The sequence below is a fragment of the Ahaetulla prasina genome, chromosome 1 (genome assembly GCF_028640845.1).
Source record: "Ahaetulla prasina isolate Xishuangbanna chromosome 1, ASM2864084v1, whole genome shotgun sequence".
NCBI classification, from domain to species: Eukaryota; Metazoa; Chordata; class Lepidosauria; order Squamata; family Colubridae; genus Ahaetulla; species Ahaetulla prasina.
Window position 1 is genome coordinate 243,727,471 of NC_080539.1, and position 22,478 is coordinate 243,749,948.

A 22,478-nucleotide genomic window follows, 5' to 3' on the forward strand; every position below is an offset into this window, starting at 1 on the left:
ATCATTCCAACTATGTTCAACAGAATACTTTCACAGCTCTTTTCCTTGTAATGTGAATGTTAGATATATCCGTCACACAAATTGTTATAATTGTATTGCAGGCTGAGGAAATGTCATCTGCAAGAAACACACTTAAACTGAATTTGAACTGAAACAAGAAGCCAGTTCATGACCTATTTCACCAAATTGTTCAGCACCAATTTAGGGGTTTGCTCCATTTTGCACCATTTTGCAGAGTTTAAGCAGCAATTGTCAAATCATTTCATTGTGACTTTGCCCTGTGATGTGACAGACAAAATGAGTTAAGCAGTGCCAGTACTTACCTGTCATCGTTCCTGCGCACAGATTTCAAGAGATGCTGCCTGGAGACAAAAAAAACCATAACAAAACAAAACACATCGTCTATTTGGTTCACTTCCATATATTTGCTTACCCAGATCTTTACAAAATGGTTACTTTCAATAGGCAATTATCACGCCTGCATTTTCTTTCCCTCTGAATTATTTTTATCTTAATTCCCCACCCCAAACACGGGTGGCTGGATAGCCTTCTTCCTAACCTAACCTTGTCTTTTTTTATATCTCTCAGGGCCATTTCACAGAAGATATATTTCAGATAAGGAATCCTCTATGTGAATTGCTGAAGATCGGTAGTACCATTTTCTGTATTTTCACTAGGAAGCTGTTTGTGGCTGAGGCTTTTTGCTACACATTTAAACAGCAAGAGAAGTAGACAAATTCATCATATTATATTCCTAAAACCAAATTCCTTCAGATTTCCTTTGTTATAGTAATTTTTAATATTTTAAGTAAATTGGAATAATGTTAGCAACAGCCAATGTGTTCATAATGTGCTAATATATTAATTAATATATTCTGCAACAAAAAAGAATCCTTGAATTTTAGGGCAATTTCACATGGCCTCTTTAAGCTGCTTAACTGTAGATACCAACTAGAAAAAAAAGTCTGAGGAAATTAATGCCTGGATTTCAAGCTCTGCCAACAAAACTGACCAAATGTTTTCTCCAGACATAGTTACCAGTTAGCATACCATTTGTGGACTTTCCTTGGTCTTTGTCCTTCGCTCCCGTGCAAAGAAAGCAAACATTTCTAGATGGTTCTTTTTGGATGTATGGTTTCCACTGATAAACCTTTTGCAAGAGTCCAGCTATATGGGCTCCCATTCATGTGCTTGACACTTTCCCATTAGGCATGTCCAATAGTAGTGGAGGAAAGATCACCTCAGTTCACCATGAAGAAGAAACTGGAATAAATCTTGCCAATTTCACCTTTTTTGTAAGTCCATAGGAAGAGGGGAGGGAGAGAAATAGAGAGAAAATATAGTCGTTTTATCATTCTTCCTCTCACCCCAGCTAGATAGGAAACTGGCAAAATTGTCAATTTCATCATTTAAAAAGAGGGAGGGAGGGAGGAGTTAACAGATTAACAGCATTGGAAGGGACCTTGCAGGTCATCAAGTCCAACCTCCTGCCCAAACAGGAGACCCTACATCTGCCTCTACCTAGGATCGAACTCACAATCTCCTGATTGTGAGGCAAGAGCTCCACCTCTAGGCCACAGAAAGGAAGAAAGGAAGGAAGGGTGGGTTTTATCTAACTCCAATTCGTTTGACTCAAAAGTGGAAACTTCAACTGGTTCCTTAAAAAAAGGAAAGGAGGGAACCAGCCTTTCATGAGTCCAGAAGCCCTGGATAAATTGACCATAGAGAGCAACAATTGATGACCAGAGGGAAGGGTCAGTTCACCTCAGCATACAGTAGCCAATCGGAGCAGAGAAATGAAGGAAAACTCCTATTAGGAAATGAAGTCTGTCTTGTGGCGTGTGGTCTTACTTATAAGTGGCACAAGAAGGACAGGTGGAGCTTGTCTTTGCAATGAGCTGGGAACAGGTCAAGGATAGCATTGTGGATTCCTGTCTTTGTAACGTGATTCGTGGGCCTTCCTTGCACCAGGGAAGCAGTTCACGCAGATGAGAGCGTGCTCTGCTTATCTCGGAACAAGTTGCTGCAATCTAGAAAGGCAGATGTTCCAAGCTCCTTATTTTTTTATTTTTTTATTTTTTTATTTGATTTTTATACCGCCCTTCTCCCGAAGGACTCAGGCAGAATAAAACAAACAATACAAAATACAATTAAAATGCAATTTAAAAAACTTATTTAAATTAGCCTGACAATTTAAAAATTTACCATACACTAAAAAACCCCATTTAAAATTAATAAAATTTGACATTTAAAATTCAATTTAAGCCAGCCCCGCGCGGATAAAAAGGTGTCTTTAGTTCGCGGCGAAAAGTCCGAAGGTCAGGTATTTGGCGTAAACCTGGGGGAAGCTCGTTCCAGAGTGTGGGAGCCCCCACAGAGAAGGCCCTTCCCCTGGGGGCCGCCAGCCGACATTGTTTGGCGGACGGCACCCTGAGAAGTCCCTCTCTGTGAGAGCGTACGGGTCGGTGGGAGGCATGTGGTAACAGCAGGCGGTCCCGTAGGTACCCAGGCCCTTATCAGAAGACAGCTACAGTTCTTAGATTGTTCTGTCACTTAAACAAATTAAGATCTCTTAAATTACATGTTATTTAAACACTGGGTATGAACTTCATAATGAAGAGTGCTATTCCATGGAACTCCCATTCCTGATTCCAAGCATTTTTCCTTCATTGGTTTCACTTTTAAGCTTGATTTCGCCCCCCACCCAACTTGCAGATATCTGACACAATGAATGCCCCTTATAGCCTATCTTCAGGCTACTTAGTGCAATGCTGGAGCTATGGAGAAAAGGGAACTTGTTATAGGAGTTCACAGCAGCTATTAAGACATGATTTTCCAATGTATTGTGTGTCTCAGGTTATTTCACATGCATTATCACATTGAAGATGCAAAGGAGAGAGCAAAATATGAAAACAAATGTGGGTAGAATCATTTCTACCAAAGGCCTAGAGATTAAAATACATGAAGGTTTCCAGGAACTGGCTATGACTAGTCTAGAGAAAAGCAGTACTGGGGTGACATGATAGCAGTGTTCTAATATCTGAGGGGCTACCACAAAGAAGAGGGGGTCAACTTATTTTCCAGAGCATCAGAAGGCAAGACAAGAAGCAACGGATGGAAACTACTCAAGGAAAGAAGCAACCTGAAATTAAGGAGAAACTTTCTAACTGTGAGAACAATTAACCAGTGGAACAGCTTGCCTTCAGAAGTTGTGGAAGCTTCATCACTGGAGGATTTTAAGAAAAGACTGGACAGTCACTTGTTTCAAATTGTATAGGGTCTCCTGCTTGAAGCGAGGGGTTGGACTAGAAGACCTCCAAGGTCCCTTCCAGCTCTATTCTGATTGATTGATAGATGAGAAATGAGATGGGGAGGGGAGGAGAAGAATAAGACAGAAAGAAACTGAAGGCAGGAGGTAAGGAAGAGAAGCTGTTCAGAAGATTGGTTGAAGGAATGATTGAATGCTTATTCTGCATGGACCTGACATTTTTCAGCAGATGTATTAGCTGGAAGCTCCCATGGTCCAGGCATCCACAAGGCATCAGGCAATGTTATATATATTTAGTTTGCCAGCCAACAGACTGCCCTTCATCCCTTGTCCCCAGGCTGCTCGACTAAATGCCAGGACTCCTCCAAGATTAGAAAGTGATTTTAGGGTAGCAGCCAAAAATAAAAACAGTGAAGCTATAATCTGTTCTGTTTACTGGCTTCCACGAAACTGGCCCCTTCCCCAATCTGCATTTTCATAAACATAATGAGACAGGGAAAAGAGGAAACAAACATTTTCCTTTATATTTAGGCAAATATCCAAGTCATAGTCATCTGCGGTTCTCATGCTGAGTAAATAATGATGCTCCATTTTCTGGAGTAAAGTATGGGTGTTAATTGTGAACTTCATTTGTAAAAGCCTTTATGATTCTGAAATGTATGAAAACTCTGACTCTGTAGCACTCTTGGAGTAACTATATTTATTTGTTAGTGAAGAACACTTAGAAAACAGAGTAGACAGAGGTTGAGAAAATTAGAAGCTGATAAAAAAAACAATGCAATATGAGAGGTATGGTGGCCTAGTGGTGAAGATGCTCGCCTCCCACTCAGAAGGCTCGAATCGAGGTAGCAGCCGATTTTCTCTCTCAGAGCGCAAAGAGAAAATATTTGCTGTGAACTCTGTGTAGGCATCAGGAAGGGTATCTGGACAGTAAACGTTCAGCTCCAACTATTCACACTGACTCCACCCTGAATCAAGGTACTACAGGGTCATTAAAAAAAGAAACAATGCAATGCCACTGCTGTTATAGAACATTATATATGTCGTGTTGAGATTTACTTCATTTGGATAGACTTATGCATCTTTTAAAATAATTAATAAATAAATGGGGGAGCAGCTGGAATTTCAGCACCATAAAACCATTGCACTGAAATTCGCCTAATACCTCTCATAAAGTCCTAGCTCAGATATAGCTTCTTTGTGCAGGAATGGAGAGAGTACATCTATAATCATTTGCTCTGATGCTATTACAGCACTACTAGCAGTTAAAATAGGTTAACAGGGGCACACAGCTTGCAAATATTTAACCCCTGAGAAATATTGCACTGCAAATATAGAATGGCCTTTTCTAGTCACACAATCAGCATGTCCACAAGTCTGTTATGGGATATTTCTGCAAATCTCAACTTTCACTTTAAAAAAAAAAAGAGGAAAAGTTTATAATCTTATACGTATCGCATCAGAATACGGGAGAACGAACCCAGCAGTATTTGAACGATTTCGTTCACTACAAAGTATTACACTACAAAGTCACAGTTTCCAACACCATAGCTACTAAAATGCTTTGGGTGGAAAGTTTTTATCTATAGTAATCAATCTACACTGTGCTTATACTTGCTTTTTTTCTGAACTGATTTGTTTACAGGACAAAAAAAGTGACAAAAGAAGTGGAGAAATATGGGAATTTCATGAATTTTGTTAAACGTTTAGTAGAATTCCAGAAATGATATAGGGCAGGGGTGTCCAAACTTGGCAACTTTTAAGACTTGCGGACTTCAACTTCCAGAATTCTGGGAGTTGAAGTCCACAAGTCTTGAAGTTGCCAAGTTTGGACACCCCTGATGTAGGGTGATTATACCCTGAAAATCTCTTCTGGAAATATCCTATGAGGTCATTAATATTACAGCTTGGACAATCAACACTTCCACCTTCATTTCATTAAATGATGTGTGTGTCTGTAATGGTATGTGGAAATGTTCTTGCAGGACAGAGGGAAGAGTCACAGCCAGGGCAAGGGTCAAATAGGAGTCAGTTTAGCCCACAGCAAGAATGTAGGCATTGCAAATGTCTCAGAAGGGATCATCCTCCCTAGTTTCTTGGGCTGTAACGGGATGGGGGAAACTTGCAAGATTCTCTTCCCGTAATCTTACTAGAATTCATTCATTTGGGTATTGTGACCCAGGCCCCAGTAGGTAGTAAGAAACTCAGTCAGTGTAAAAACAAACAAACTTTATTCAAACACCTGAGAGTTACTTCATTCTCAGTGTAGTTCAACTAAATTAAAGCAAATTCCTCCCAACACAAATTCCTCAGGCCTATCACCAACTTGGTCCAATTAGGCAAACTGCCAAAGGCCTTTCTTGGCAAAAGTTCAGAAGACACCGATACGAAATAAATGCAAGAAGATGAAGCTATCAACGTTGTTTTCCGGCAAAGAATCCAAACGCCATTGCTGGTCTTTTAAGCCTTATGGGAGGTGCCAATCATCTCTTGGCCCTACTCCTGAGTCATCCTCTTTGCTTTACCTGCTCTTGCCTTCTGGCAGCTCTTCTCATGTGTGCATTAGGGACAGGCTCCTCCTGTTCCTCTGCCTCACTACTGACAGCCTCTGGAGGCTCTGGAGTCTGCACATCACTCCCCAATGGCCCTGGCCCCACCTCTGCCTCTGATGCAGAGCCCTCATCTGGGCCATCCCCAGCCTTCAGGACTGGCCCATGCTCTTCCTCAGCCTCATCGCTGACTCTGCTGCCAGCTCCACAGGCTGCTGGCGGACCACAACACTGGGTGTCTTCCCTGGACTACTTCATTAGACTGACATCAATGGGGCAAGACTCTTATACTCTTCCAAAAAGAGGCAGAAAATCCTCCTGATAATTTTATAGACGGCCTCTTTTTCAGCTTGGCTGTAGCTCTTCCCTGTCTCCCAAGGTCATTTCCATATGCTACAGCATCAAGTCTGAGCCTGTAGGGTGACTAGCTGGAGGTCTTAGGTTTTCTCTCCTAGAAGCCCTTTAGGACTATACAACCTAGCTGCATGTCTTGTCTTGCTTTGCAGCTTGATATTACTGCTGTCAATCACATACAGTATCTTCCAGAGGGATATCTTTAGCTGGCTTCACACATCCCTACTGTCGATGGATGTAAGAATATAAAGTTCACAAAACCCATTAATATTACAGCCAAATAAAAGGAAAATTGATTATATAGTACCATCTCTTGGCCTTGTAGAAATAAAAGATGCGACTAGGGAAATCTGCCTTTTCCCTCCTTGTGAGTAGATTGATCTCACAAGAGATAAATACAATCAAATTTTTTATTTTTTAAAAATAAAGGGTGAAAGCTAAATGAAAGGAATGCAAATGGGAGCCACTTTGGAGGCAAACAAAGTTCTTTATAGTAGTGCAAAACTGATCAGGGTTTTGTCAGGTTCAGGTAGCCAGGGCGGCCTTCTAAACTAATTAATGTCATAGAGTTGAGCTTGCTAACCCGACTGTTTGTAGCTGCACCTTTTCCTATCAGACTATCACTTTTGGAAATGTTCCCTTTTTTCGCAGCTGGGGTTAAATATAATCATCTCGGTTATAGTATAATACAGGTAGTCCTCAACATGACCACAGTTGAGCCATCACTTCTGTTGCTAAGTGAAACAGCTGTTGAGTGAGTTTTGCCCAATTTTATGACGTTTCTTGACACAGTTAAGTGAATCACTGCAGGTAAGTTAGTAACACAGTTGTTAAGTGAATCTGGTTTCCCCAATGACTTTGCTTGTCAGAAGGTCATAAAAGGTGATCGCATGACCCTGGAACCATCGCAACTGTCATAAATATGGAACAGTTGCCAAGGATCTGAGCTTTGATCACACGACCTTGGGGATGCTACATTGGTTGTGTGAAAAATTGTCATAAGTCACTTTTACAATGCAACTGTGAAGTGGTATTCAAATCGTCTTACAGCAGTTCATTTAGTGACCATTCGAAGTTACAAGGGCACTGAAAAAAATGACTTATAACCACTTTTCACACTAACAACCGTTGCAGCATCCCCATGGTCATGTGAACAAAATTCAGATGTTTGGCAACTGACTTATATTTATGACGGTTGCAATGTCCCGGGGTCACGCGATCAGCTTTTACGGCCTTCAGACTAACAAAGTCAATGGGGAAGCCAGATTCACTTAACAAACAACTGCAGTGATTCACTTAGTAACTGCGGCAAGAAAAGTCATAAAATGGGGCAAAATTTACTTAACAACTGTCTTGCTTAACAGCAGAAATTTTGGGCTCAATTGTGGTCATAAGTCGAGGACTATCCATGCTATTGCTATTGTAACGTCAAACAGTCATTAAACAAATCATTGTAAGTCAAGGACTACTTACCCTGTGTCTCCCTGCCTTCGGTTGGCAATCCTAGTAAGCATTTGGGGTCTAATCAAAAGGAAAAACGAAGTACCAAGAGTTGTGGCCCACTGGAAGCCAGTGGAGCTGACAGCAGAGTTGGACAGTGAGGTTGGGGAGTAACTTGGGGCAGTCCTAAGGGCTGGGAAAAACTTGGCGAGGGCTCTGCATCAGAGGCAGAGAGGGGGCCAAGGCCATCTGATAGTTATATGCTGCCTCCAGAACCTCCGGAGTCTGACATCAGCAAGGCAGAGGAACAGCGGGAGCCTGTTCTCTCACATGTGCAGAGCTGCCAGAAGACAAGGACAATTAAGAAAACAGGGTCAACTTGGGAGTAAGGCTTGGAGATGATTGGCCCCTCCCATAAGATATAAAAGAGGAGTGAACGGAATGTGAGGTTTTTGCAGGAAGCAATTAGTTCATCTGGTCGGTTCAAGCTTTGAAAAGTTCTGTGCCAAGTTTGGCCTTGCCTGTGTCTGGCAATTAATTCTCCGACAGCATTCCAAGGGAGATAAGGTGGGTATTTATAAACGTTCCCCTAAAAGACTGTTTGTGAAGCCTTGCGGACTATGAATAACAATAATTCACAGCTGTGTAAATGAAAGAGGTTTTGCCAGGGCTAAGATTGTGCTTTATACTTTCTAAGGAAGCCTAGGTCAGAACACCAAGTTACTTATCTTATTCTCAGGTCAACGGCATTCTCCCAGTCTAGTTAGGGTACATTCTGTTATCAGCCTTTATACCTTTTGGCAGTCGGGGGCTGCAAAGGACTGGCTATTGATAACATGCTTTTTTTCAAAAAAAAAAAATCATCACACCCAGCCACAGAAACAGGCTACGTATCTGCAGTATAAAATGGGCTTGCTAATAGAAAATGAAAGCTTGTGTCAAGCTCCTGTCTAAGAAGAGAAACGGGTGCTATCTTGTCACAGCATGCTGATGGCAGCATAATCCACCCCTCATTATTTCTCTGTGGGTTTCTGCAAACTGGATTTTGCATATAATCAGCTCAGTCAGCGAAGCCTTCTCCTTCGCCCATTTCCTGTCTCTCAAATGCTATTGGGTTAAAACTTGGTTCTCACAGAATGAGGTACTAACAGTACACCAAAATCATTCAAAGTGCTCTTTTTCAACCCTATGCTTTCTAAAATGCTTCTTTTCGGTGTAGGGATGAAAGCTAGTGCATCAGGTATTCTAGAGGAAATTTCAGTCTGAATTTTCACATAGTTTTGCTGACCTTCTACTTGCAGGGAAGTTTGTTGTCTGTTTTCTAGAAGGAAGTATTCAAAAATGGGATCTGGAAAAGAAATGATACTATTCAATTCAAACAGCTCAATAGGAGGTACATGTACATCTAGTTCAGTTTTCCCCTGATGATGACCAGATGTGTTAAAACTACAACTCCCAAGATTTCCAGGCAGCATTGCTTGGATGAGAATTCTGGGAAATTTAATTCCAGGACATCTAGAGGGCATTTGGTTCAGGAAATATAATAAAGCCTCAGAAAGCAAGGGATAAAAAAAAACCCTTCCATCCTTCTAAAAGTTTCTATTTCTAAACCACCACGAAGTATTAAATGTTTGACAACGTTCTTTTCCCCTGCTTTAGCTTTCATTGCATACAGATGGTAGAATATTATTCTGAACTGTGATACTATAATTAGCAAATAATCATTTGTAATAGTTTTCTACATTTTGTTTCTTCTTAAAGGCTTCAGAACTCATTTGCTTCTCCAACAGGCTACAGTAAGACAGTTGGAGAAGCTTATTTTTTAAAAAAAAAAAATCTACAGGCCTATGTTAGAAGTATATATAAAGAAGCCTATAGACACCTTATAATTTACAGAGTCTTCTGCGCATGAGTAGAGGGTCAAAAACGGGACGTGAGCCGGATAGAACCGGCTGAATTTCACCACCGCCCAGAAGAGCTACGAAGACACATACAAGAGCTGCCCAAAGCAGGAGAACCATTTGGCTTAAAAACAAACTTGAAAAAGAGCCATGTTATGTTTAATAAATTCACCAGAGATATTTTATATATATATATATCTGGAGAAGAACTAGACATAATGGAACATTACATATAGTTTGGCCAACGAATCTCAATGGAAGGTTATGCAATAAACAGAATTGAACAGCATATTAAAGTGTAGTTGGCAGGCACTCAGCAAGGTAAGCATAATTTTCAAGAACAACCTCCCACTATGCCTGAAGAGAAAAGTTTTCAAACTGTGGATGCCACCTGCTCTAACATATGCCAGCGAAACATGGACACTAACCTCATGATCGATCGATACAAAAGCTACGAGTGGCACAAAGAGCCATGGAAAAATATATGCTCGGGATTACAAGGCAAAATAGAAAGACCTGCACGTGGATTAGAGAAGAAACGAAAGTATACAATTGTAAAAGAATTGAAATGGAAATGGGCTGGCCATGTAGCAAAAACAGATTATAAAAGATTTAAAATCTACAGACCACAAGGAATGAGTAAAACATTACATACAATGGAGCCACCAATAATAAATCATTATTACCCTAAGTGCACTTTCCTTTGTTCTTTCAGTACTTTCCCTTCTTTCAATGTTGAATGCAAACAAGGAAAGTAGAGCAGAGAACTCCACAACCTCAATTTAAATAGGGAAGTTTCAGCTAATGAAACCAGACTTAAGACCCAGGTGTTAGGTGCTACTCCAAACAGAATCGCTTGCAGGAGAGGCAAAAGCCGTCTCCAAATTTGGCAAGTGCATTTAGCTCTTTCTTCAGAAATCCCCTTTTAAAACTACCTACACCAGGAGCCATTGCCTCCCCGTTTGAGGCCCTTTGAAATATCAACATTGAAGAGTTTTTGAGAACCAAAGCAATCAGACAGGCAGAGACATTAGTCTACCTGGGGCCTAAGATCCCAACCTATATAAGAGGCTTAGATCACCTTTTTAAACCAAGGTAGAAGCAGTAGGCTTTTTGCCTAGGCCTAATTGCTACTCCAGAAAGGTAAGGCCATGGATTTGCCATTGGAAAGGAAAGAATTAATTCTGATCTCACCACGTTCTATATGGCAATTAGGTTTAGGGAGGGGGGAAAAAAGTGTCAATGGACCAGAGACTCTGATCCCTGCAGCATCCTCCATGCAACAATTAGGCTTGAAGGCAGAAAGTTCTCTTCTGTTAAAAGCAATGGAAGCTTTTTAAAAGCCCAGTTACAGGAAAACATCATACCTGTTCTCCAAAAGCAAAAGAGAAAGAAAGGGATGAAAAAAGTCAAAGACAAGGAAAGAAACACATTTAATAATAACAACAACAACAATAATAATAATAATAACAACAACAACAGAGGTGGAAGGGACCTTGGAGGTTTTCTAGTCCAACGCCCTGCCCAGGCAGGAAACCCTACACCATTTCAGACAAATGGTTATCCAACATTTTCTTTAAAATTTCCAGTGTTGGAGCATTCACAACTTCTGCAGGCAAGTTGTTCTACTGATTAATTGTTCTAACTGCCAGGAAATTTCTCCTTAGTTCTAAGTTGGTTCTCTCCTTGATTAGTTTCCACCCATTGCTTCTTGTTCTACCCTCAGGTGCTTTGGAGAATAGTTTGACTCCCTCTTCTTTGTGGCAACCCCTGAGATATTGGAACACTGCTATCATGTCTCCCCTAGTCCTTCTTTTCATTAAACTAGACATACCGAGTTCCTGCAACCGTTCTTCATGTTTTAGCCTCCAGTCCCCTAATCATCTTTGTTGCTCTTCTCTGCACTCTTTCTAGAGCCTCAACATCTTTTTTACATCGTGGCAACCAAAACTGGATGCAATATTCCAAGTGTGGCCTTACCAAGGCATTATAAAGCGTATTAACACTTCAAGTGTTCTGGACTTCCGGTTTGGCTCCGCTGCGTTGAAAAGCAGTCTTTTTTAGACTGCTAACTCTGTAGTCTGTAGAGCTGCCATGACACCGTAAATCAGTTGTCTGACAGCTTGTAAATCTCCCCCTCAGGCAAAGAGGGAGAGATGAGCATTCAGGCTGAAGTTGAGCCACCTAGAGAAGCCATAGAAAAAGTTTCTGGAGGCTTGAAGGGAGTGCTCCTTCCATAGCCTGAAAAGCTCCAGACTCAGAGGGCATCTGCCTTTTGGCAGAAAAAAACGTAGCGTCCAATCTCCGTGGCAGAAATTGATTTGTGATGGATTGTAACGCGGACAGAGCAGAAACTGGAGTTCTAGCATTTGTTTGTAAGAAGACTGCAAGCCCCTAATAGAGGATACATTTGTTGTGAAGATAGGAGAGAAGAAAGCAAATGGCGTTTTGTAGAATGTGTGTATTGGAAACGAAAGGTAAGGAAATGCTTATTAACAGCTAGTGTGGAACTAGGAGATATACAAGAAGATACTGACTAAATGGAAGAAATGAGAATTTTATGATTTATATTTTTTCTTCTTCTTTGGGATTATAGTGATTTAGAAGAAACGTTTTTTGAATTTTTCTTTTTTAACCTCTTTTTGTCCTCTGTTAGGTTATATTTAAAAAAATGGCTTTTAAGCAAATAGTACCAAAAGCCACTAAAAACTTAGAAATTTCTTCAGTTCAGATACGAAAATTAAAAGAAGAAATCAAAGAGGAATTAAGAAATTTTTTACAGGAGTTTCTGGAGACTCGTTTTTCAGAAATAGATCAAAAATTTGATGAAATAGAGAAAGAGATGTTGGAATTTAAGGAAGTGGTAGAAGAGCAGAAGAAGGAAATGAAAATGGTAAAGGATGCAATTTCGCAAATATTAAGCTCTTGTATTCAGATGGAGGATAGTTTTGAAGAAATTAATAAAGCTAATTTAGAGTTGCAAAGGAAAATAGAGGAAATTCAAAAGAATCAAAACAATTGGAACTTAGATAATAAGATGGAAGACATACAGGCAAAGGTAGATAGGGCAGATGAAGAGAGTAATATTACAATATAGATTAATGGAATATGCTATAAGGGTGAGGGGGTTGAGGGAAAGTAGGAAGGAAAACTTAAGAGATTTTTATGCAAGCCTTTGCTCAGATAAAGGGTGTGGAGCCAGAAGACTTTGAGATTAATATTGAAAGAATTTATCGTGTTAATTCTTGGTGGACAAGACAAAATAGATTACCGAGGGATGTGGTTATTTATTTTACAACTAAAAAGGTTAGGTATGAAATCTTGCAAGCCTTTTATAATAATAAATTTCAAATATTGGGACAAGATATAAAAATGATGAAGGAAATTTCTCCTAAAATGTTAAGAAAGAGAAGAGAATTTGATTTTTTAGTGGATGAGTTTAAGAAACATCAGATATATTTTAGATGGGAAGTTCCAATGGGTTTGTCAGTGAATTTTAGAGGTAGAAAGTATTTTCTTAGCACAGTTATGAAAGTAAGACACTTCTATATTAATGTTTTAAAAAGTGGGAACCCTTTGCTGTTAGATGCTAAGTTTGGAAATGATGGAAAATAGAATAGGAGAAGGGAGGAATGTTTAAGATGTGAATATGATGATTATAGTTAATTTCTGGAATTGATTTGTTTAGGATATAAATTATAGGATTTTTGTTATTTGTTATTTGTATGATATAAACCTATGGGATGATATTATTTAATTGTGAAGGATGGAAAGTAAAATTTATGAATTTAGATAATGTTGTGGATGTAATGATTTTAATTGTTTATTGTTATATTGTGGATGTAACTTAAATGATTATTCGTTTTAATTGACACATTTATAGACAGTAAAAGTTATGAAGTTAAGTTGGAAATATTGTATTTGAGAGACTTTATTCATTGATGGAGTAATATTGGAAGATTGGACATTAAATGTTATGACAATTGAAGAAATATATAAGTGATGAAAATTTGAGTTTGAGAAGATGGATTGTAATTTAAGAAATGGACTTATGAAATTTGAAGGAATATACAAGTGGAGAAAATTTGAATTTGAGAAGATGGACTAATTTTAAAAATGGACTGTAAGAAGAACAGACATTAAATGTTATGACAATTGAAGAAATATATAAGTGATGAAAATTTGAGCTCAAGAAGATGGACTGTAATTTAAGAAATGGACTTATGAAATTTGAAGGAATATACAAGTGGAAAAAATTTGAATTTGAGAAGATGGACTAATTTTAAAAATGGACTCTAAGAAGAAGTAATATGTGAAGGGAAGATAGTATTGGTATTGTTCCTTTTCTTTTTTCTTTTTTCTTATTCTTTCTTATCTCTTTCTTTTTATTGTGAGGGGATTTAAAGTTTTGAGGGGTGGGAGTTTATGTATATTTTGTATACTTTAGCTTGCGATTGTTGGTCATAATACCCGGTATTTGCTCTGGGAAGTCCGGGGGGGGAGGGGGGGGAAAGGGGGGGAAAATGATACATGGATTGATTATTAATGTACAGTAATGATTGAAGATATGAAATTAAAATTTGAAATGATATTGGGGCTGCCCAGCTGCCATTTCAGAAAGAAAGGGAGAGAGGAGTAGAAGGAGGAAAGAAAGTAGGTAAGAAAGAGTTGAGAAGGAGGAGGGGAATAAGAAGGTTAGAAAGGGTGGAAGAAGGGAGGAGTGGAGAAGGAGGAGAAGAAGTAGTGAAGTGAAGGAGATGAAGGAGGGGAAAGTAGTAGAGGGTAGAGGGAGGTTGTGAAGAAAGGAAGTGGCAGTCGGGCAGGCCCGAATCAGCAAGAAATAAAAATTAATGATTAATGATGGATAATAGTTTGTACATAAATATGATGTTGGAAAATGGAAATTAAAAAAAATTTTTTTAAAAAAAACAACACTTCACGTGTTCTTGATTTTATCCCCCTGTTTATGCAGCCCAGAACTGTGTTGGCTTTTTTGGCAGCTGCTGCACACTGCTGTTCATATCTAAATGGTTGTCCACTTGGACTCCAAGATCCCTCTCACAGTTGCTACTATTGAGCATTTACATTTACTGTTCAAGAATAAAGAAACAGGCAGGAGGCCCTTCCCTAAATATCATCGTACAGGAGTGGGCAACTATGACAACTTTATGATCTGTGGACTTCAATTCCCAGAATCCCATGCTGGCTCAGGGATTCTGGGAATTGAAGTCCACAGGTCAAGTTTTTTTATTTTTTTATTTATTTGTCACAACAGTATATATAAGCACAAGCATGAAATAACTATACGATATATAAGCATATATATAAGCATAAGATGAAATAACTATATGAATTGGATATAACAAAAGGAAACAAAAGGACAGGAACAGTAGGCACACTGGTGCTCTTATGCACATCCCTTACAGACCTCTTAGGAATGGGGTTGCTCTAGTTACTCACCCTGTCCCAGTAAAACTTAACATATATTTGTACTATGGCACCTTTTTATGCTCTGACATGTTCTACACGTGTATAGATCATACACAGAGAGAAACAATTTCTTTCTGTATGGATGGGATGATCTGTGTGTGTTGCTGAAGAGCAGGAGAATCAGAAGCTGTGGAAAAAAGGGAACATCCAACATAATGGTTCCTTTCCACCTTCTTGCTCTCTTTTCTGCCCTTGCTCAGCCTAACCTCATTTCAGCTTCCCATTTTTGCTTCATAAGCTCCCTCCATTCTCTATAAAGAAATGTCTTCCTCTCATCTTATGTTCCACTTTCCAGCTTTGCTTTTGGTACTTTTTTAAAAAAATAACATGCAATTATATAAATATGCCTTACATCTAGGAGTAGCTTACATACGGTCCAAAAAGTCAAGATGGCAGCCACCACCAGGTGATTGAAACTCTAATATACATAAAAATGAGTAGTTTTGTGTGTGCTATTGTAAACATTATTTTGACTTTTTAGACCCTATCCTATGGACATCAGGGTAGCCTGCATCAAATACGATGGCTACACAGATATCCCTGCACCACTTCTTTGATACTAAGGCAATGTTTCCTAAACTTGGGAACTTTAAGATGTATGGACTTCAACTCCCAAAATCCCACAGACAGCCATGCTGGATGGGGAATTCTGGGAATTAAAGTCCACACTTCTTAAAGTTCCCAAGGTTGGGAAACATTGCACCTAAGAGACCACCATTGCCTTCCTGCAGGATGATTTCTTCTCTATCTATAGATGAACCTTTGTTCTGAGTCAGTCAAGGTTAGCTAGGCACTGCCACTTGCTGTGGTCATTTTTAGGTCACATTATATTTATGATATAATAATAGATGTAATAAAATGTTGTAATATTTATAATAGGGACACGGTGGCTCAGTGGCTAAGATGCTGTACTTGTCGATCAAAAAGTTGGCAGTTCAGCAGTTCGAATCCCTAGTGCCATGTAACAGGGTGAGCTCCTGTTACTTGTCCCAGCTTCTGCCAACCTAACAGTTTGAAAGCACGTAAAAAATGCAAGTAGAAAAATAGGGACCACCTCTGATGGGAAGGTAACAGCGTTCTGTGCGCCTTTGGTGTTTAGTCATGCCGGCCACATAACCACGTAGACATCTTCGGACAGTGCTAGCTCTTCAGCTTTGAAGGAGATGAGCACCGCCCCCTAGAGTCAGGAACGACTAACACATATGTGCAAGGAGAACCTTTACCATTACCTTTTTATATTTATGATTGTCGTGTTTGAAAAAGATAATTCCAGAAAAGACGATGAAATGCTGAAGCTGACCCTAATTGAGAAATGAAAAAGTGGTTGACTTTTCCTCCGTTACTTTAAGCTTGTTTTGGGATTAGTTCTGGTCAACTCCGTAAAGGTCTAGTTACAGCAAAAGTTATCATTCTAAATACGCAGCCTGGGCTTCTATTTGTCATTAATTGATTCTTCTGTTTTTAATTGTTTTCTTATTCAGAATTATAAATGGAGGATGGACAGCTTTATACACTGATGTAATTAACAATAAAAAGAACCCTAGAAATGTACAATTGCTGGCTTTATTTAAATCTTGATTATCCACGTATCCCATTGTTTTTACAACATCCCTAATAAGAAAAGCTGACCTCAAATATATGAGCTAGTAAACCTGAAATGAGACTGTATACCAACAATGTCTCCCAGCTGTAAATATGTTTCATTTCCACACATACAAGTAATCAGAATGATTTTCTTTAATATGCAACAGCATTCCCCAGCCTCAAGTCCCTGTTGAGCTTCTCAACTCCGTGTAAGCTTTTCTTTGGAGCAAGACTGAAGAGGTTTCCCTATGCTGACTTCTAGTGGTGGTATTAATTTGCGAGTCCACCCTCCAGCCTTGGATTTCTTGGTGGTCTCCTTCCCGAGCAGAAACTAACTCAGACCCCGCTCGGCTTTTTTCAAAATCAACGTAGAGGCGCCCTTTGTTTTGGACACAACTTTTATATAACATTGACTGCATTTATCTCTCGGAGCTCAAAGGGATTTTACCCTTTAGCATCAAAACATTCGACGGAGGAAGAGATTCACCTGAGATCTATTGGCCCCTCAAGACATGGGGGAGTCACAACTGTTGCAAACGAAAAGCGATTTGGGTCGAACGAGCGACATAATTACGGTAGCTTCCTTTCGGGTGGATTATTTAATTTAGCTTTGCCTAGTTGTAAATTAAACCTGGTTGTTCGCCATTTGCACACGCGCGTTTCTCCGGATAAAAGCAATCAAAAAGCCAGACCGGATTTGGAGTCTTATCCCAGGAGCCGGAGCTCGGGATCCGCCATCCCACAAGAGGTAAGAGCGCGGCGGGGCTTTGAGCCACCCACCAGCCCCTTTTCCCGGGGTCTTGGATCCTGGAGAGGCGGCGAAGGGGGCAGCGCCGCTGTACTTCCCCAAACAGCGGCCGAAGCCCCCCACGCACGTAACACGTGCACGGGCGCCAGGCCAGGCCCGGATCAGGGAACGAATGAGGCAGGCAGGTCGGTCGAGCTCGCTCGTGGAGCGAGGCGGGGAAAGCAACACGGAGCTGGCGGGAGGAGAAAGGGGGAGGAGTCCGCCGTTTTTAATTCCCTCGTTTATAATTTTTTATAAAGCGTCCACTTTCAACCTCGCTTCGCCGTCTGTCTCCGGACCTCATAGAGCGGTGAGTAGACCAGCAGCTCGAGCGAGGGAACCACGAAAAAGGGTCCCTTGGGTTTGGACTCCCGATTCGGTCGCGGCTTCTCGCGCTGCGTGGCTGAATGCCATTTGCTGGCCATGCGTGGAAGACCCAGCGGAGGGAGGGAGGGAGCGAGGAGCGAGCGCTTGAAGAAGAAAAAAAGTGGGGGAAGGGGCGCTCAAAGGGGAACCCCTAAGGCACCGGAAAGCGCCCGGACGACAGGCTCCTCCTGCCTAGGGAAGCCCCCCCCTTTTTTTCCCCTTCCTCGGGTCCCCTTGCGAGCCACAGGCCGCGCCCCTCAACGGCAGGTCTCAATGGATGGCCGCCCCTCAATTGGAAGGGCTTCGCAACCACCGTCTCCCCCCCTCCCCACAAAACCCTTAAAACACGCTTTGCGAGACGCATCCCGTCTCGATGACCGTCCCCCTCAACCTCCTGCTCTCCACGTTAGCTCGCCTCGCCTTCCAGTTCCGGCCAACTCAACTCTCCTCTCCTCTCCCGCTTGCGTTTCTCTTTTTCTCCGCTTTACTCTAAAAATCATGATTTTCCTATTGCAAAGAGTCTGGCGTGTAGAGGGGTGGGGGGGGAAGAGTCGGATTTTTTTTTCCTTTTTCATCTTCCCCGCCTTCCGGAAACTCATCTCTCGGCAGCTCCCGAGTCTTAGAAGGAATCATCTGCGCGGCGTTAAAAAAGAAGAGGGCCGTTTACCGGGCTCCGTTTTCTGTAGCATGTATGCAGGGTCCGGTGTGTGTGTGTCGTTTTAAAGCAACGGTGTAAGAGTAACCTGAAAACCTGTTTGGGATGATTGTCGGTCTTGGGGTGTATATCGCGTGTAGCGCTACTCCGTCGCCTGCTCCTCGTTTTCCACTCGGTGCACCTGGATTTCTTTCATGTAGTAGGCTGTGTTGCCTCGATTCGTTCTGTTGTGGCAACCTTGCCCTAGTAGTCGACTTTAGTAGGGGGCGAAAAGTTTCCAGTAAAAAGCTTCTAAGTTTACCTACCACCGATTTATTAATTAAATTTATTTGCTGCCTACGGCATGTCGCTGTGGGGGCTACTCTAAGTGGCGTATGATAACAAACAGGAAAAAAAAAATGGAAGGAGTGTAAACAGAAGAGAAGTAAAATAATAGAACAATAAACTAAACAATGGCAAAGAAGGAATGCAGTGAGGATAATGGGTCAATAGAGTAGGTAATTTTTAAAAATGCAAACTTTTCAGTTAGTAGTTCTGTATCTCAAAGGGGAGACCCATTGAGAACTGTAGGCAACAAAATTTTATTTTCATGTATGTTGATTAGTGTATATTCAAAGTGACAAAGTTATTCTAAGTCTTAAGTTCTAAGTGTATTGGCAAGATTTGTAAAAATAACTGCTTGAGGCTGGGCTCTATTTCTGATGACTTCATCATGAACATGATTTTGTTGGAAAGAACAGGGGAGTTGTTTACCCCTGCTCTTTTCCAAGATACTTTTTTTTTAAGTTCCCAGTCTAATTTGCAGCCTTATGATTTCCTGGTGGTCCTCTATTTCAGCATTAATCAAATCTGTGTGTTGTTTTTTAATCCACAAAGCAGAGTTAGATGGTGGCACCTGAGCAAGGCAGACTCAAAATACTTAACTGCCTGAATGCTGGATTAAACTATTGTGGAGAAAATTATACTCAAAATACTTAACTGCCTGAATGCTGGATTAAACTATTGTGGAGAAAATTATACCTATCAGCTGCTATTTCATACCTATTGTGAACAGTGGATTAGAGTAGGAAGGCATGAAATTTTTCTCCCTCTCTGTGAAAGTAATGTGAGGGAAAAGATGAGCTTTGGAATGAAACACTCCATTGATTCCCATCTTGCCTCTAAATGTTTTTATTGTGGCATAAACCAGCCTTCCTGGTAACATCAGGATTTGTTGAGACTACAAATTTTAGGCCATGCTGGTTGGCATAAGCTTTTATGGATGAAAAGCTTCATTTAAGATGGAAAAAAAAGCCATATGTTCAGTCTACTCATTGTGAATTTGCCTGCCATCAATTGTTAAATGTTTCTTAATTTTTTAAATGTGATCACAAAATACAGTAAATTATCAGACATCAAACATTCTCTACTGCACCTCTCTTGATAAGAATTTGCCTTAAGCCTGTCAGTATCTCTTATAAGCAACATTTGCCTAAACTATGTCCCTCAACCTTGGCAGCTTTGAGATGTGTGGACTTCAGCTCTCAACATTCTCCTGTCAGTATGCTGAGTGAGAGTTAAAATCCATACCTCTTCAAACAACCATGGTTGAGAGACACTTGGCCTAAACTAATGATTGAAAGCTAGTTTAGTGTAGTGATTAAGGCACCAGGCTAGAAACTGGGAGGGAGCAACTTCTAGTCCTACCTTAAAAACAAAGCAAAGCTGAGTGACCTCCAACCAGTCACACACACACAGCCATAGGAAGCTGGCAAGGGCAAATCTCTTCTAAAATCTGGCCCAAAAACCCAGCAGAGAGTGGGAATTGGTTCCAGGCAACTGCCAGGAACCAACATTGACTGGAAGGCAAAAACAAAAAAAAGCTAATGATTAAGAGAGCAAATGTTTATATTTGTTGTTATACATGGCAAAATGCCAATGGCCAGGCTGTAAGTTAAAAAGAGTAGAATTTTGTCAGAAAAGTTGTACTTCTTGAGTGTTTTGCCTTTGTTAAGAAACTTGTTTTAAAAACTTCTTTCTTGGAAAAAAAATTAGCTAAAAGGCAGATCTTACATCCTTAGTTTCAAAGGAAAAAGTTGAAAACTGCTCCATTTATTGGTTTTTCTCGTAGTTGGCAGGAGGATATATGGATTGATTCTAAGTTTCCATGTTCTTAAGACATCCATTTAGCTACTTTGGTACCTGCAACAATAAATGTCCCACATTCTCCCTGTGTATTGTAATGGCTCTATAGTAACAATTACTTCTGGAATACGATGACATTCTCTTGGCCAGTTCATTGCAGGATATAATTCATATCACCTGCAGCAGTGCCTGTACACAAGAATTTGTGACGATTTTGGCCAACAGACTTGGGGGAGGGAATGTCATACTATCTTCAAGATCTCCAAAGATCTCTCAGATTCAGAAAAGGGTAAAAATGGAGGAAAGTATCAGATATATTTTGGTAACATGTAAGGGCAGAGGAGGTTAGAGACCAGGTGCGACAAGTTGCTTAGTTGAAAAAAGTTAATGAATGTATATATCGGTTATCTTTCCATTTGCATTATAGTCTTTACGGTACACTCTCTTAACTGTTATTTTAGCCAACGCAAACATGCATTATTACAGGAATGTGAACTTTTCTCCTAAGAACATTTAAATTGCTTTCCCTATACATCTTGAAGGGGACACAGTGGCTCAGGGGCTAGGACGTTGAACTTGTTGATTAAAAGGTCAGCAGCTCAGCGGTTCGAATCCCTAGTGCTGCCGTGTAACGGGGTGAGCTCCCGTTACTTGTCCCAGCTTCTGCCAATCTAGCAGTTTCAAAAGCATGTAAAAATGCAAGTAGAAAAAATAGGGACCACCTTTGGTGGGAAGGTAACAGCGTTCCGTGCGCCTTTGGCGTTGAGTCATGCTGGTCACATGACTACGGAGACATCTTCGGACAGTGCTGCTCTTCGGCTTTGAAACGGAGATGAGCACCACCCCCTAGAGTCGACTAGCACGTATGTGCAAGGGGAACCTTTACCTTTTATACATCTTGAAATAAACCATTTCTCCCCTCCCCCGTTTATATATTTTTTCTTTACATACAATAAGTGCTTAGTGAATAGCGTACTGAGTCAATTGCTTACATAGTAATACTCTTTAAAATCCTAATTTCTATCATTTATATCAGTAAAAACTGCAATATTAAGACACAGTATTTGTGACACTGAAATCATGGCCGATCTATGTAGAGTAAAAGGGTGCAAAAATTGGGTAACTAAGGAAAAAAAGCAACAGGAAGCATCAGTCATAATATTACCTCTTATTAGAAATTAATAGGGGGATTGATTTTTGTTTTTTTACTGTCACTGGGCAAATTTCCAAGAGATTTAACTTTAAAGAATGCCAGAGAGATGGGACTTCAGATCAATCAAGCCTCTCTTACTTGATTACCCATAATGAGCAGGAACAAGCATCATGGAAAATACGATCAATTCTACCTAAGTCTTTTTGTAAGCAATGGGAGAGGTAATTTTGCAACAAAAGTAGGGAACAGGAAACATCTGAATTTCCACAAATCTCTTTTTGACCCAGTTTTATTATCTAATTGCAGCTCAGGCATCCAGGTTTACAGATCCGGTCACATTTTGAATTCAGTCCAATAGAAGCTTTCAGTAGCAAAAAAAAAAAAAATCTCATTCTGAAAGCCTTTCTGGCTGAAGAGCAGAGTATAAATGCTCTGAATAATATATAAACGGCAGAAATATATTGATTGCCAGCCAAGTCAATATTACTTATTTATTATCTGTTTTGCTAACTTTTCCATATGAAGATGGTGGGGTGGAGTGAAATGTACCTTCACAGCAGCCCTGCAGTGTAGGTCAAGAATACAGGTAGTCCTCGCCTTATGACCACAATTCAACCCAAAATTTCTGTTGTTACCGGAAACATTTGTTAAGTGAATTTTGCCCCAGTTGTTAAGTGAATCACTGCAGTTGATAAGTTAGTAACCCGGTTGTTAAGTGACTCTGGCTTCCCCATTGACTTTGCTTGTCAAAAGGTCATAAAAGGTGATTACATGACGTTGGGACACAGCAATGGTAATAAGTATGAA

General features: G+C 40.3%; 1 protein-coding gene and 1 long non-coding RNA gene across 5 annotated transcripts in view; one reads left to right on the forward strand and one right to left on the reverse strand.

Annotated features, from left to right (window-relative positions):
- Positions 1-17,211, reverse strand: part of LOC131203865 (uncharacterized) — a 30,838-nt gene extending 13,627 nt beyond the window's left edge. Inside the window, exons 1-3 of the long non-coding RNA XR_009156493.1 lie at positions 17,074-17,211; positions 8,900-8,959; positions 324-362 (exon numbers count right to left, since the gene is read on the reverse strand). This is a non-coding gene — a long non-coding RNA (uncharacterized LOC131203865). The remainder of the gene's footprint in view (positions 1-323; positions 363-8,899; positions 8,960-17,073) is intronic.
- Positions 16,690-22,478, forward strand: part of STEAP3 (STEAP3 metalloreductase) — a 44,638-nt gene continuing 38,849 nt past the window's right edge. Inside the window, exon 1 of one of the 4 annotated variants that reach the window (XM_058194536.1) lies at positions 16,690-17,161. In XM_058194536.1, the coding sequence (XP_058050519.1) occupies positions 17,099-17,161 (63 nt within the window). In that variant the 5' untranslated portion in view covers positions 16,690-17,098. The other 3 variants (XM_058194546.1, XM_058194529.1, XM_058194521.1) reach the window with 3 other exon arrangements.